The sequence below is a fragment of the Podarcis tiliguerta genome, assembly GCF_965153285.1.
Source record: "Podarcis tiliguerta genome assembly, chromosome: 5".
NCBI lineage: Eukaryota > Metazoa > Chordata > Lepidosauria > Squamata > Lacertidae > Podarcis > Podarcis tiliguerta.
The window spans coordinates 69551658-69569117 of NC_139538.1; the positions used below are offsets into that span (position 1 = coordinate 69551658).

At 42.4% G+C, this 17460-nt stretch overlaps 1 protein-coding gene across 1 annotated transcript in view; it reads right to left on the reverse strand.

Annotated features, from left to right (window-relative positions):
* The window catches only part of TET1 (tet methylcytosine dioxygenase 1), an 85212-nt gene that overhangs the window by 39729 nt on the left and 28023 nt on the right, over positions 1 to 17460 (reverse strand). Inside the window, exon 5 of the mRNA XM_083439805.1 lies at positions 16957 to 17007. Coding sequence (XP_083295931.1) covers positions 16957 to 17007 — 51 coding nt within the window. The remainder of the gene's footprint in view (positions 1 to 16956; positions 17008 to 17460) is intronic.

Below are 17460 nucleotides of genomic sequence, written 5' to 3' on the forward strand. Positions count from 1 at the left end.
CTGAGCTGGAGTTAACTCCTTGCAGGCCAGATACAAGTACAGGGAGGGAGAATGAACAAAGAAAAGCTGCCTCCAGTACAGAGGCAGGCAGGCGGAAAGTCTTGCTATGTATTAAAACAGCTGTAAAGTCAAATGCAGCCAGTTTGCAAAACAGTGTTGCGTATAAAACTATTCAAGTCTGCTCCTTGTCAATCACCCACTTCCCCTGCACCTCAACTTCTATATCAAACTGAAACAGATGCTAATCTGCAGGTTCACATGCAGAAAGTCCCAGCACATCAGAGTACCCTAAAAAAGATGGAAGGGAAATCAAGCCAAGAAAAAAACATGTTATGTTTTGCAACAAGCTGAGCTTATCGCCTAATTCTCTGCATCCAAAAATGGAGCGGGCTGGCTCACAAGAGGTGCATTAAGGCCAAAGCAAGCTATTCAAGCAATGGTTACAAGTGCATTTGAACCAGGGGTATCAAAGCACGAAAGGGTAGATTGAAGAAAGTTCTCCTCTTTGACCCAAACTTCATTCAAATTGGCCACATGCTCATGCTGCAGTCTAGACTTCATCTGAAGCGACATTCTCACTATAGCTACGAGTCGCTGCAATACAGTTCCATTCTGCACAAATCAGCAGTGGCAGCGCCGTGAGAAAAAGGATTGCAGCCTTCTTTTTAAAATGTGTAGTTTATGACTCTGGTACATTTTGCATGCAAAAAGTGCCTTTCTTTCAAATATGCTCAAGGTGCCAGAAATTGGCAGAGGGGGAAATGCAAGCTACTTGTCTCAGAAAGCGCAGGCCCCTCTTGGCCTCTGCCCCCCTTTAGTGTGATGTATACTGCTCAGGTAATATGTGAAGCTCCTCTGGGTCCCATGGAGGAACCACTGCTCCTCTCTGCTCTGATAGCAAACAAGAATGACATGTGAAATAGCTCCAGCGTGGCACAGCTCAAAGGGTGCAGGAACAAGCTATGCTACAGTGTCACCTGAGAAAGAGCCCAGCCTTTAAGGTCTAATAAATCCTTGTTTTGAATGGTAGTTTCCCATTGGTACCCACCCCCTACCCACTAACCCTGAGCTATATCCCTGTCTTCAGACCTCAGTCTGCCCTGTCACCCCACAAATCTTAATTGAAAAGAAGGCAACTGAGTTCAACCATCCACAAAGCATTGCTTCCACTACCTGCCTCACACATGGTACACACCATGGAAGGTATTAGTACTGTTTGAAATAGTCATTTAAGTTCAACTTGAATGTCAAAGTCTCCTGCAGCTATCGTGGGAGTTGCTTTGTTGTTTTTATGGTGTACTGTATGTTTTAAATGTGTTGTAAGTCACTTGGAGACGTCTGGGTAACAACCAACTGGCAAGTCTAATAAATACCAGCAACAACCTCAGTCCTGAGTGTTCCTGGGCTATTCCTGCCCTATCTTATCTGTCCCAGTTATGGCTCTGTTAGGGTGGGAGCCGGAGAGTGCTTGTGACTTCTGGCCAACACATTACATTTGTTTCAAGATTAAAGCTAAAATGTCCTTTTTCTTAAACTCAAAACACGCTGTTCACTCTATGCTTCCTCAAACTATCATATTTGAATCTTTGTCCCTCCATTCTTCCCACTGCAGACCAGGGGTATCCAACATGGTGTTCTCTCCAGATGTTGTTGGACTCTCAACATTCCTGACTCTTGGCAACACTAGCTGGGGCTGATGAGAGTTAGTTCAACAACATCTGGAGGGCACCATGTTGCTCTATGCTACTCTAGACCTTATTTATACGGGATAGGCTCAAACAGAAACAGTATTGTTTTATCAGATCCCTCTTTCTCTCTAAATAAACTTTAAGTGAACCCCCTCCCACCCCAAGAAGTGAACAACCAGAGAGTAGGAGGGTAATTGCAATTATTTTGTTATCTGCAAATAGAGAGAGGGGACGTCTGCTTACTGTTCTTGGTGCCACCCATTATGAAAACTCAACAAAGTAATACTTTTCTTAAACAACAACTAAAACAATCTTGATCAAACTGAAGAGTCCAAATGATAAAGAGGCAACTAGTCTCCTGCTGGGAGAGAGCTTCAGCGGATTGTTAAGTATATTTATATTGTAAACCGCCCCACAATCCTCAGATAAAAGGTGGTATATAATTTAATAAACAAACAAATGAAATGAAAGTTACCAAGCAATATTATACCAATGATTTATAGCTTTTGTTAATGCACAGGGGAAGCAGCAAATGAATGGTCAGTTATCCATTACTGTGGTACCTCGGGTTAAGTACTTAATTCGTTCTGGAGGTCCGTTCTTAACATGAAACTGTTTTCAACCTGAAGACTACTTTAGCTAATGGGGCCTCCTGCTGCCGCCGCACCGCCAGAGCACGATTTCTGTTCTCATCCTGAAGCAAAGTTCTTAACCCGAGGTAATATTTCTGGGTTAGCGGAGTCTGTAAGCTGAAGCGTATGTAACCTGAAGCGTATGTAACCCGAGGTACCACTGTATTGGATTCTGGCCAAACCCTACCAGTCATACAGCCAGGTCTCGGTATCAGGTATCAGGACATACAGTTATCCAGATGCTGCAAGGTGCATATTCAGAAAGTTTCTTGTCTAGAATTGCAGGTACGGAAGATAAGCGAGGGATCTGTAAATTCTAGAGCTATCATACAATTAATTACCTGCTGAAAACTGAGACCCTCTCCCAAAAATCTTGGTCAGAGTCATAGGCAAGGCTGACCTGCCCCTCAAGAGGTATGAAGCCAACTGGATTCTAGAACTCTCAAGAGGATAAATACATTGATCCTTATGGTTAACTTTCCAATGGCCTGACCAAGCTATCACACAACAAATTGGACTACAATGCATTGGCAATGTTTGTGGGTACCAATAGTCAACAGCCTTGGCTTAACAAACCACACAGTGCACACAACCTGATAATTCCCACTTTGATGATCCCTTCACAAGAGATGGTAAAAACCACAAAAGGGATACCATTATCTGAACCTATGATAATTGTTTATCTCACTCTAACAAGCCAAAATCACTAGCTAGCCTTAAAGCAAGGTTTGTCATTGGTTTATAAACTGTGTATTGCTAGGGAAAAACAAACCACAATTCCAGATTCAGATATAATGTGATGTTATGCCCTTCCTGGTTTGTTTACCTGCTCATTCAAAGAAAGGAGCAAAAAGTACACAACTCTGTACACAGTACACAGGCACTCTGCTTGTGCAAAGTATCGTTTGTTAAAGATAAACCAAGAACCTTGGCTTATCATTATGTGTAAATCATTATGCAGGAATCATTTTCCATTTTTTTATTACGGCATATCTCCTCGCCTTGAAACCCAGAAACAAAAGGGGATATTTCAGCCAAATCTGTTATTTGATTTTATTTTCAAAATGGCATTTTGAAGGCTATACTGAAATCTTCCTTGCCTCTTACCAGTGCAATGCCATCCTGCTAACCAGCTCAGAATTATGAGAGGGCCTGTGAATCCAGGATTTCACCTTAGAGAGATTAAGCCATCTATGACAGTTGGGATGGGTTTCCCCATCTATTTGGCAAGAACAAGTCACTTGCATTTGGTTCAGCCTGGGACTCCAAACTAAACTGCATTTGAGATGTCAAACTCAGTCTTGCTTGTTTTATTTGGATCAGTTTCAATTAGTCTCATTTACAGATGCAGAGGGCATACATTGGAGTGGGCCCATGAGCTACAAAACACAATTTGGATCCATGCCCATCCTAACAGATGAAAGCCAACAGGGCAATGCTGTGTTCCTTATTAGCTGGTATTACCAATGCACTGCTCAGGGAAAGCAGAATGCCAGATGGTCTCAAAGCTATACCTATTTGTACCCTGCTAAACAAACATGAAGACACAATGCTGCTCATTGACTGCTCTGCTTCCAGCTTTTTCCTTTATGGAAAAAGGCTGTTGAGTGGGCTGCCCAGCAGCTTCAGGCACATCAGAAAACCATTAATAGTAGTCAGAACTTTTACCCAGAGGGAACTAGAAGCTTTGTAGAGGAAACTAGTGGTAGATCTGGTCACATACACCTCCAGCAAGGGTTCATTTACCCAAAGATACCCTTTATGTACCAAAGCATATTTAGTTTGCCTTATACCAGGAATGCATTATGAAAACTTCTGCCAGTTTGGTATCAGACGCAAACACAACTTAAAAAGCATGGGCCACCTATTGCATCCTTCCCTCTCTGCTTCCTATTCCTTAGCCATTTACAGATACATGAGAAGATAATCTCCGACTACTGGCCATGTTGGGTGGAGCTGATGGGAGTTGTAATCCAGCAATATCTAGAGGGTACCACATCAGCAACGCCTAGGATAACCTCAGATCCACAAAGGATGCTGTTTCGCAGTAATCAGCAAAATGTTAAGAATAGCAAATAACAGAATGACGATCCTTTGCAAAAGAATTTTTAATTAAATTAGGGCTAATCATTCAGGTCTTGCCACAAAAACAAATATACAAAGTATTTTGTAGATCCAGTGGCAGCTTATCAAAACTGTGCAGCCACATAGGATCTTTAGTGCAGAAATTCAAGTTTATAAACAGCATGTTATTATGGTAAGCTATTAAAAGAACAAAGTCAAATGAAGGCGTTCCTTCCTCTGCCTTCAGCTCTACCTCGAAAACTACCACCCAGGTGTTTTAACATCTAACACAGAGAACACAGTGAGAGTTTAGAGCAATGTGGATGTCCTGCTTCCCACCCTTGGATGAAATACTCTTAGATAGGGAAATCCCAAAAACTTTACTGATAAAACCATGGCCTCATCATCAGATCTACTAACCAGACTTTGAAATTAGCAGGGCACCAGGCACATTTTGTACCTAAAGATTCTCCATTTGCGAACACCTCAAAAAGTCGGGGTGCCATTTTTCGCACCTGGCTGACACTCAAGGCTTATGGAAATGTATGGGCTTTGAAGCCTCAAAGTATATGTTAAGGATAGGCAATATGTTAAGGAGTTTAACAATAAAGAGTAGTGTGTTTTGAAAACTGAAGTATGGTATCAAAAAATTTAATGTAAACACCAAATTAAACATGTATTAACAATTTATGTTTAAAATGTGATGTTAACAATGTGTAAAATAATAATAATAATAATAATAATAATAATAATAATAATAATAATAATAATTTATTATTTATACCCCGCCCATCTGGCTGAGTTTTCCCAGCCACTCTGGGCGGCTCCCAATCAAGTGTTAAAAACAGTACAGTGTTACATATTAAAAACTTCCCTGAACATTATTATGTGAATTGTGTATTACTTCATGCTCATCAAAATAATAAATAAAAAGTGTTGCCACCTCTCCCAAATGGTGACTAGACATTCTGTTTTGGTGCCCACCAGTGGCGTAGCGTGGGGGGTGCCAGGGGTGCGAGCCGCACCGGGCGCAACATTTGGGGGGGCGCAAGTCCAGAGGGAAGGGACAAGCAATCGAGGCTTGGTTGGGGTGAGGGATCGTCGTCTCCGTTTGGCCGGCCCCCCTCGAGGAAGCGGGAGGGAAAAGAGCCGCGCAGCAGCAGCAGGGAGGAGGAGGTGGAGGAGGAGGTGGAGCAGCAAAGCCGGGAGGAGAGCGGGCCCGTCCAGGAGGAGGCGCGATGCTCGGGACCGATCGGGGCTCCGGTTCGACAGGCGTCGGCGGCCGGCTACAGCCTGCCGGCCCGCGTCTTCCTTCCCCCTCGGAGAACTCAGCGGAGAAGGGCAAAACTAGTTTGAGTTGGTTCTGCGGAGTCTCTTTGGCTCTGGCGCCCCCCTACCGCTTGTCTCCCTCCTGCCATACCAGTCCCAGGGGGCACCGACCCCCCACATTGACCCTAACTTCCATGTGGTTTGCTCCTGAGTAGCCTCTGGTTGGGCAGAAGAGCTTGTCCACCTGGAAAGGCAGCCCACCTAGGAGAAAGAAAACTCTTATCCTAAACATCTGCTGCCTTGGGAGAGATCTCCCAGTGGTGGAGTTTCCTTCCTTGGAGGTTTTTAAACAGGTCGGTTGGCCACCTGTCATGAATGCTTTAGCTGAGATTCCTGCATTGAGGGGGTTGGGCTAGATGACCCTTGGGTCCCTTCCAGCTCTGTGATTCTATGAGAGAAGAAAAGGCTCAGGAGTAAACACTACACAAATACCGAGTGGAGTCCCCAACATGGTTGGATGGCACCTGGAACACCTTCATCAGTGAGGCCGAGAGGGGGGCTGTCATCTGGGCAGCAGTCAGTGGCGTAGCGTGGGGGGTGCAGGGGGTGCCGGCCGCATCGGGCGCAACATCTGGGGGTTAGGGTTAGGGGGCGCAAATCCACGAGTTAGGGGGCGCAAATTACTTTCCTTGCCCCGGGTGCTGACAACCCACGCTACGCCACTGGTGCCCACAACCCAGGTCCTAAGAGCCATTTGGCTCCTATCTCAGTTTCTAACACTGCTATTAACGGTTTATAAACAGAGTTCTGGGATACCTGTCTAGGCATAAGCAAAGATGTTGTCCCAACACTTGACACACCTCTCCTGCTCTGCTTTTAAAGAGAAGGACCACACAGTCACAAGCGACTGCTCCTGGTGGTGGTGGCGGCAGCTGCTGGGTCTGCTGGTGCATCCATGGCAACAGGACCTCAGCCCAACCCTCAAACTCTCCCTATGTCTCCAACTCAGCTGCCTCTGCCAAATTACCAGCTGCCTCTTTCGCTATCTTGGGCACTCTGTACTCAGGAGATGGAGTAGGAACTCGTCCAGCTAACAACTCCCCAACTCCCGCCTGTCCCTTACAAAAGCACCTCTACCTCAACCGCAGAGTTCTCATCCTCTGACAGATCCTGCCATTGCCACCCTGTCCCAGCTGATGCCACAGGACTCATGACACCTGCCTCTGCCATCTACCCTGACCCAGCCTATTTTGAGCACCTGCTAATGTACCTACTATGGATGCAAAGTTGCTTAAAAAGAGAAGCAATAAGGAAAGTGCTCTTCACTGTCAAAAATCAAGACTGTGAAGTCAGAGCACCATTCACCTCAACAAGGCAGCAAGCTGCTGCAAGAACTGGCACCTTTATGGCAAAGGCAAGGATCAGTTAACTTTTAACAGCAGGTCCTCTTTTACATAAGAATGTTATCGCCCAAAAGGGCAGGAGGCAGGTGGAGGGGCAAGGAGTGTTGAGAAAATAGTGGTTTGAACAGAGGTTACACACTTCTCCCGCATTACAGAATCACAGAACTGTAGAGTTGGAGGGGACCCCGAGAGTCATCTAGTCCAACCCCCACAATGCAGGAATCTCAACCACAGTCAATTATACTTGCAATTTGCCTACTTGCCTGTGACAAGTAGCCATTGCCCTGAGCAGATAACCAAATAATAAACTGCACCTGCCCAATGTGGGGCACTTGCCGGAAAAGGCTACACATACAGCTTCCACAGTACAGTATCACGTTACGGTGGCAACACACATAGCAGAACCAGCAGCCCTAGGAACCAGAGGGAACATAGTTCCACAAGGCTGCTAATACTACCTACAGTAGACACCTGTAAGGTGTTTGGGGAAGAGAGCTCTGAAAGGCTTGCCAAAGTCCTAAAACAGAGAGAGTCAGTAGGGAGGCCTGGTTCCCTTAACCAAGGGGAAAAAGGAAGCAAACATAGCTTACCAAGCTGACTGGTAGCCCAAGAGAAGAAAGGCAAAGCTTGCCTCCCCCCGCAGCTTCCTAACAAAAAGGTCTATCAGCTCTTTAATATTACAGGATTATTCCAAGATGCCTCCACCGGTGTGGTGTAGTGGTTAGAGTGTCAGACTAGAACCTGGGAGAGCAGAGTTCAGAATCCCCACTGAGTCCTGAAGCTCACTGGGTGACCTTGGGCCAGTCACTCTCTCTTTGCCTAACCCAACCTCACAGGGTTGTTGTGAGGCTAAAAGTGTGCATGCCACCTCAGGCTCCTTGGAGGAAAGGTAGGGTAAAAGTATAAAAATACATAAAATAAATGTGAGCACACTGTTGCTTTGTAAGGTAGGACTGGGTCACCTCTACTCACAGCTTGGGCTCTTCCTGCCTCTTCTAGCCTTAAACGGCAGTCTGTGCTTGTATCCAGCTCATTGCTATCTCTGTGTTTAAATGGGCAACAAATGTCCAGCAGTGATAGAATCAAAACTACCAGGCAGAACAATAATTTGGATAATACTATCCTCACAATAATTGCATAGCTATTTTTGCAGATCAGCATCCCAAACACCCAATGTCATTTTTTGTTTCAAGGAGGAATTTTTTTTTCAAATGTGTGTGAGAAGAGGGCAACTACAATATCAATAAATATAGAAAAGCTTTAAAAAAAAAACCCCAAAAATAAAATCAGTTATTTCTTCCTTCTTATGATGGCATCTGGAAAGACTGCAACATTAATTGGAAAAGTTTGGCAATATTGCAGTGCTGAAAGAGGAGAGACACTGGAAGGTTTTAGTCAGCAGATGTGTCCAAAGTTTGTTGCAACTGTTGGATGGGGAAAGACCAATCAGCAGCTCAGCTTTATATATTTTTCCCTACAACAAGATGCCACAGGGAAAATAACCAAGCAGGGCAACTGAGTGCCCCTACAGCAGCTGGTGTAGGCTGGGGATGATGAGAGTTCCACTCCAAAAAAAATCCAGAACAGGTTACAGCAGGTTGGAGAAGCTGAACTTCATGGAGGCTCTGCTCTGAGACGCAGAGCCATATATGCCACCTTCAGACATAAATATAAAAATCAAATCAAAAGCATGAAGGACATTTTGAGCCCGGTTCTTCCAAACATCATAGTTGTCTAAAAAATCAAGATATCATGTTCAATGCCATAAGTCCACAAGCACCTGTGCAGCACAAAGCAGGGACAAGTAATACACAACTTCTTGTTTGCTCAGGAAAACAGACTCAAATATCGAGAAAATGCCAGGAAAAGCAACAAGAATGTGTGTGCTCTATCTCTGCATGCAGCCCTTGCGCCTACAGTTTTAGCACCCTTTACAGGTCTGTTGCCGCCTCAAAAGACTGCTCTTTCTGCCCCTCTGCTTGGAATTACCACTAAGATGACCGCAGTGATGCCACCTCTTATTCTATTCAAATGCCTCCTTAAAACCTAAGTTTTCTGTGAAGCCTCTAGCTCAACACCCCACTTTCCCATACCCTACTGCAACTAAGCCTCTAAACAAGCCGAAGTACACAAAGCTGAAACCAAAGCACACTGCTTCCCTACCTGCCTCCCCTTCTCTCCCCCATTCATTTCTCAGTTGTTTCTTCCATGTAAGATTTTAGGTTGTAAGCTCCTTGGGGCAGGGACCTATCCTCTTGCGCCCAGTGCAAGGATGGATGGCATTATATAAATATACAGTCATTCCACATGGGAAACAAAACATTTTGCTAACTTGCACTTTAAAACGCCACTCATACAAGAAACATATAAAGCAGGAATAGAACCCAGTATTTATTTTAGACATTTCCTGCTTTTGCTTAGAATAGACCCGCTTGTGTTTATAGAACCTAACAATACTGGCTCTGCTTCATCTGACGCACGAAATAATGAATTATGAACAAACAACTGTGAGCACATCCAATGGAATATCTGTGAGGCTTTAAAAGATGAGACAAATTCATGGAGGACAAGACTAGAAACAGCTACTAGTTATGATGCCTACCTTTCTACCTCCACTGTCAAAGGTAATATGCCTCTGAATACCAGCTGCTGGGATCTGCAGGTGGGCAGACTGCTGTTGCACTCAGGTCCTGCTTTCAAGGCTTCCCAGACATATGGTTGGGCACTGTCAGAACAGGATGCTGGAGTAGATGGGCCACTGGCCTGATCCAGCAGGCTTGTCTTATGTGCTTATGAGAATCAACTGAATTTTAAAGCAAACGTATGCCGTCGTAGTACTCCATTAGAACTGTGCCTGCTATTATGGATTCTAGATCTCGCTTAGTGTTCCTGCTTTTTAACTCCCTCTGTGCAGTTGGCCTCAACAACCTCTTTTCCAAAAGTAGATATGGCACTTTTAGAACTTACTGAAATGACACGGGACTGTGCCACTTCATCAGCTACTATCTTGTTTATCTGATCATTTTCTGATTTCTTTGAGTGCCCTCTGTTCTAATAAATATAACTCTCATCCTATCCCAGTATGCCACCATATTTGACTTGTTACATTTCACCAGGCATAGGCAAACTCAGCCCTCCAGATGTTTTGGGATACAACGCCCATCATCCCTGACCACTGGTCCTGTTAGCTAGGGATGATGGGAGTTGTAGTCCCAAAATATCTGGAGGGCCGAGTTTGCCTATGCCTGCATTTGACCATCCAGTTCATTTAAGTTACAGAAACATTGTACGCCATGTAGGGCCAACTCACACATTTAAGGCTGAGGTATCCACCCAGCAGCATTACTACCCATTTTCTCACACATGGAGCCATTGTTAAAGAAAACACTCCAATATGGAAATTACACAAGTTAAGGGAAGTTAAAACAATGCAATGACTTCATCAGCTCAGATATCAAAATATGAGTGAATCCCAAGACCAGTGATACCAGGTTATATCCCAAACAATTTCATTCAATTTGTTGAAGGAGGGAACTGTAATACACCATTCTACAAGGGCTTAACAAATTTGTCCCAGGCAGAAACTGAGTTTTTAAATCCTGCCTGCTAAGTACTTAGATCAATGAATCAGATGCACAACACAAGTTAGTCTTATTCTAAGAAAAGGAAGCCATATTGGTCTGAGAAAAGGCTTGGTCATTATTTTAGGATGCTTCAATTGGCCCTAATAAAAGTATTGCCCAACTGCAGGTTCTTGACTTCACACCAAATGCTAAGCATGGCTTAGCATGTGGAAAGCAAACATCAAAGTGTACTTTATTGCATATTTCTATGCATCTGTTGTGCCTCTTAAAAACTGGTGGATGATACACTGCCTCTGCCATTAGCTGCTTTTGCAATAAGCCACACATCTCATATCACTGTATTGAAGTAAATGTTACTTTTGGTGGATTTCATTGAAGCTGTATACAGATATTGAATTAGTAACCCAGCAAGATGGGCAGCATATAAATATAATAATTATTATTAATTTACCAATAACCTTTATTAGATATGCCTTTTTCTTTCTATAACCATCTGCCTATCTTAAGTTACACAATTATATTAAGAAGCAATGCACTAGTAGCGCTTTGTGAACTGGTTATTTGATGGATAACTTTCTCAACTGTTCTTGAAGGTAGGAAGGAAATGTCAGTTGTAGGGCTTAAGGGAACTATTTGATATTTTTCAAAACATGTATGTTTAACTTTTCTGTATGCTTCTGGCAACATAACATAGAAAACTCTTTCAAGGATGGAAGGGGGGGCAGAGAGAGACAGCTTTTAGCGATTCACATTGTAAACTCATTTGAACCACTAATTTACTGCAGCGTAAATCAGATACCATCTCTACCCTTGACCTCACGTCCCTCCAATTCACTGTGTGACACCAAAACCTCTGCTTTGCTCCTTAGAATCTCCAATTCACTTAGCCCTCTTGGAGAAGTTTAATCATCGTTTGAGATTATCTAGAGGGCATAAGCTAAATCCAACTCCTGGGTAGCATTCTTATACAGTGTATATTAATAAATGAAGTGCTGCCTCCATGGACACCTATATCCCATAAGCAATTGTAGAATGATACCTTCACCTAGCTTCATGATGATTCTGTTCCTAGTTACATTGTCTTTCTGACCTGACAGCTTATTCTCATCTCTTCCATACCTGCCACTACTCGACAGGTGTGATCTTGTTAATATTCCTTTCATATTAAGAGGAATCTCCAATCCTCACACATCTATTATCCACTGCCAACACACTGATTTAATTCTTGCCAAGGGCTAGTCAGTACGATGGATGGTATTTTCTTTCCAATACAAAATTCCCCTTCATTCCTCCAGCCTCTTGAGTTCCCTCTCTGTCTGCTCCACCTTCTTGCTTCTATATTCTCCAATGTAACAGAGGACCTTCACAGACACAAGTGTCACGGCCCAATGAGCACCATTAGCTCAGCTACGGACCAGCTGCTAAATGCTATGGGGGACTTTGGATGGTGCCGTAAGCATTAAATCCTTAAGTCGCCAACAGTAAACTTTCTTAAAAATCACTTTTGCTATTTTACATATGGCAACTTAATGCCACAAATTGGTTTGTTAGGAGCAGACGTTTTCTACACGTTTGTGAGATATATTAGTGGTTTATTAATTTACATTTGAAGCATTGTATAGGGTGGCCAATAAACTATTGAAAATTGCGAAGTCCATTAAAGTGCATATTGGTAATAACCCTTGAAATTTGGAAGGGAAAATTCCACAGCTATCTGTACTGTATACCTCAAAGTCTGAAACCTGCCAAAAGTAAGCTAAGCGATTATCTTTGAGTATTTAGGAAAAAGCATTTGTGTCTGAAATCATTACATATTCATTTGGATTTTTAAAAGTTTTTTTAAAATACCTAAAAACCCCTTCCTGAAACAGGGTACACATAATAATCAGCACAGATCATTAACATGACTAGTGACATACTATGACCACCTCTAAAACAACAGAAATAGAACAGCATGTTTGTGAGATAGATAATACAATATGTAGTTTTAAAATCCTTTTTTAAAAAAGTTAAGATGCCCTACCACAGGGGTCAGCAACCTTTTTCCACCATGAGCCAGTCCAACAGACCATGTGGTGGGCAGGACTATATTTTTTTTGGGGGGGGGGGGATGAACGAATTCCTACGACCCACAAATAACCCAGAGATGCATTTTAAATAAAAGGACACATTCTATTCATGTAAAAACACGCTGATTCCCAGACTGTCCATGGACTGGATTGAGAAGGCGATTGGGCTGCATCCAGCTCACGGGCCTTAGGTTGCCTACACTTTCCCAACAATATGCGTGCACAACAGAAACACCCAACTACATATATCCCATTGAAGAACATTTTTTAAATCCCCACTAATGTATTACACAGAATCAATCCGGAGGAAGTTAGGCCTATCTTCCTCCCCACCTAAATCCCAGTGGTATTAAAGAATTTGAGAATTATAGGCTAAAATTGATAAGATTTATATGAGAGTTCAATATGCCCAGCTTTCTCCAGATTGAACACGAAGTCAATCTGTCTTTGTCTATGTTTATCAGTCCAGATAAATGTATAAATACTCAGGCAGCATAATCCTATACATGTTTCCTCAGATGTATGTCCCTCAGAGTTTAAAGTGATTTACTCCCTCATGACCATGCCGGAAATGGCAGCCTATAAAGTTCAAAATGCTTAATGACTACTATCTCTGGTCCTCTTTGAACAACTATAAAGGATTATATGCATCCCAACTCCTCACCATATCCAGACCATGACTGCAGAAGTGGATGAAAAGGACAGCTGGGTATTATGACAGTAAATCCCAAGAAAGTGTGCAAAGGATTGGATTGTTAAGTATGTCTGGCAAAAAAGGCACAGTCTAAAAGAATACACTATATAACAAAATACTAATGCCTGGTGGGTAACACAGACATTTAAAACGTATTATTAAATACATGCAAGGGCTTATGGATTTCAAAACAGTGTTAGAAACTGATATGAAAGCTAGGAGCTAAATAGAACCTTGAACCTAGGTTATGGGTGCTGCAATGAGTGTCTAGGCATGTTTTTTTTATAAAAACTAGAATACAAAGTTGAAAATGAATGAACTGCAACTAAAATATTATGTTCATTATTCACATGGTCTAGTCCTTTCTCTGCCCAGCCCCCTAATATTCTTAAGAGGGTCTCTTCTCCAGCCTTTAGAGAGTAGCTGGAAGTGGGGAGGCAGAAAAAGGTCCTCCTTCCCTTCCAGTCTGCGTTTTTAATTTGAAATCTTAGGTGCAGCACTGTGCCCAGAGCTCAGAAGCTGCTTGCGCTAATGAAATTCCCGGTCGCAAAATGCACCTAGAACAATGGGAGTTTCGAACACTGTTTCCAAATGAGAGAGAAATACAGGAGGCATGCTACGACACCAGATTAGAGCAGGGAATGTTCTTATCTCAAAACAGTAAGGAAACAAAAATTAAATTATCTTTTAGGGCAAGAAAGATGTCACATAGAGCTGAGAAGCCAAGGTACGTGGAGGAGGGAAACAGAATATTAGGAGTAATCGCAACATACTGTAACATGCCCTCATACAAGAAGAATCTAACGACATGAAATATAAAGAACCCAGTGCTACTTGGTCTGATTTAAGCTTGCTCTAAAATTAACAGATGCAAATCAAACTATCTAGATTAGGGGAAGCTGATGTGGTACCCTCTCAATGCTGCTGAACTGCAATTGCCCTGAGCACTGACCATGCTGGCTGGGATAGATGGAAGTTGCTCTCCAAAACAACAGGAGGGCACCACATTCATTGATCTAAACTTAATGCCACTGTTAAACCTTCCGACCCATTTAAGGAAAGACCAATACAATAAGCAATCAGCTTCTGGAAAGCACTAATGATCAACAGCACAGTGGAACAGAAGGCCTGGGAAAGCCAACTGGTGGAACATAGGCTGCAGCAAAACTTAATCCTGCCAGTTTGCAGCTCCCTACCTCAACCCAGGTTGGAGACAAGTGCCTACCTGAATCCCTGTCATCTAACATGGGATGCTCATTATGTTGGAAGTGATGCACACAACATACTGCTTTCAACTTGGCAAGTGTCCACAAAAAGCAATAAATGTGCTCCAGAGGTCTTGGGTCCTTTAATTTTGCACTGGGTGCCTGCCAGGTTAGAGGCAGCATCAGCAACTAACTGGGTGCAATTTCTAATCCAGCAAGTGCCCCGAGGGCCTTCACAATGACACCTGTGAAGTCTAGATTGCACCCTTTCAGCAAAGTCAGCTAAGTGCCACTATCCTCAATGTAGTAAAACTGAGACAATCCACTAGGAAGCTTTTCTTTATTTATTTGCTGTTAAGGCTGCCTTCCCACAGCAGCTGAAAATAAAAACATAAATAAATAAATGATGCTAGAAATGAATGAGAGCCACACAAAAGTACAATGGAGCTAAATGAATGGCAAAAGAACATCCCAGTAGACTATGCTCAATAGATTGATTGGTTGGCTCCATTGTAAAAAATAATAGTACAATTGCTTCTTACATATTGGAACCAGTATCCAAAAAGAAACTTATTTACTTGAATTTACAACCCATTGATTTTGATGGAACTGATGTCCAAACCAGACTGCAGCCTAAATTTTTGGGTTGTCAATTAAAAATGCCAACAAAGTGATTATTTAATTTGCAAGCACACAGCATTGTAAACATGACATTATTTCTAATGACAGAGAAATCAACCATGTATTTCAGATCCAAATAAAAAAAGACATAAAATGCTCACACTTGGAAGATAATATGTTAAGCACAGTGCAAATAAAATTATGAATACTTTTTTTCAAATTCAAGTGTGTCCACACACGTAATTCAAGTATACTTTAGCATCCTAATCACAAATCCAACTATAGCACATTCAAGTAAATAGCACAATCCCATGCACATTTGCTCAGGAACAAACCCCACTAGGTTCACTGGGTGCTCCTGGATAAGTGTGCACAGGATTGCAGCCTAGTCTATCAAAGTGGAGATTTTAAGGATACTTAATTTTCTCCTAAAATCTACTTTAGGTGTCTATAGGTTTTTATTTTTAAAAAATAATTATCTTTATAACACAACTGCTTTGTTTAAGGACCATATGAATAGTTTCTAAATAAACTGCAAGCTATCACACACAGCAAAATACATGTTAACGATTACTACACTCATACCAAGTATTCTTACCACAAAAGAACAACATCCACAGACCTTCCAGCCTGGTCACAGGAGCTAACGCATGGTGTACCAGCAAGTTAGTAAGTTTGCCAGGACTTCCGTCACACTACAGAACATGCCGCTATGTCAGAGTTGGAGGCAAACACCCCAGTACAAATATGGCAACATAAACGCGCAATACATTTTCACTTTCGAATCCTGAGACTAAACACATCCGCCATGATCCAGAATTCTGGAAAGCTCCAATGACATTCAGCACTCTGCTTGTGTGGGAGGGGCCCTAATTCTCTACTATGGGATGGGGATTCCCCATCGTAAACAGGGATTTCCTCTGCACGTGTACAGGAATTCCCTGACTCACTGAAGAGAACAGGGTTGCCATTTATATATGCACAAGAAATACCGAATATGCACTAGGGTTTTTTCCCCTCTCGATTTTTGCTTCAGCAGCTCCACACCACACCAAAACACTTATGGAACGCCGCCCGATTTAAAAACCATTTTCAGATCAACACACACTTATTGAAGAAAATGCATACCTGTAGTATTTTTTAATTACCAATTGCAGGCCACATTTACCTGAAAGTGTCAATTTTACAAAACGATAAGCAATTCATTTGGGAGGGGGGGAATGCAAGAACACCAAACATTTAATACTCAGATATTATCATTCCACGGTTAACATACACACAGCCTGATATCTGTATGAAGACAGCCCTCCTCTAAGAACCAAAGGGTTGCTTTCAGCACAATTTCTAAACACATTTACTCATAAATAACTCTTATTGAATTCAGTAGGACCAACTCCATCATAATAAGCATGTTTAGGACCGCAGCCTTTAAGAATCAAGGATGACACAAGTCATTTTCAGTGCATCACAAGTAATTTAAAATTCTATCCTGCAACTCTGTGCACAAAGAGTTAAATCTCTACAAAACACACTTCATCATACTGAGGGAAAGACAAAAATGTTATGAGCTTTTAATATTCACCCTAAATATAAAAATCAGGAAACTAATACCTTCTAGAATTTCCACTCTTCTACCGCCTATTTCATGGCCAAAAAAAAAAAGTGTGTAAGACAGGTTGGGGTTTGCTTTTCTGTAATTATTAATAAATTAAATGATCCGTTATTACCTTTTGAACTCTTTGCTTTCTCCTCTGAGGCCTTTTGTTTTCAGTTAGCACCTAAAGAAAGATATCAAATTGCAAAGTAAGCCTTTGTGAATAAAGCAAATATTTATTTTTAAGCATTCCCCCCACCCCACCCGCCTTGTAACATTAGAAGACTTTAAAGCAGAACCATACGGGCTTCTCTCTCGCTCGCTCTCTCTCTCGCTGCAGAACTTAAGAAGGAACTGATGAGTAGACTTTAGGCGTTGAAGTCACCGGAATCAAAACAAAAAGAAAACGGGGGGAAAGCGGGTTAGCGAGGAAGGAGGGGGGAAAATAGTAGTAACCTTCCCCCCCTTCAGAGTCGGGTTTAATTAGGCTCTGCATTCTTCACAGCAAAACCCACAAGGTAGCCATCTTGCTTCCTTCTGCTGAAGAACCTTCCACAGTACAGCACTACTTCACGCTGCTTTTTGAGTATTATTATCATGGTGTTTTTAAAAGGAACAGCAGCGGCGGCGGCAGCAA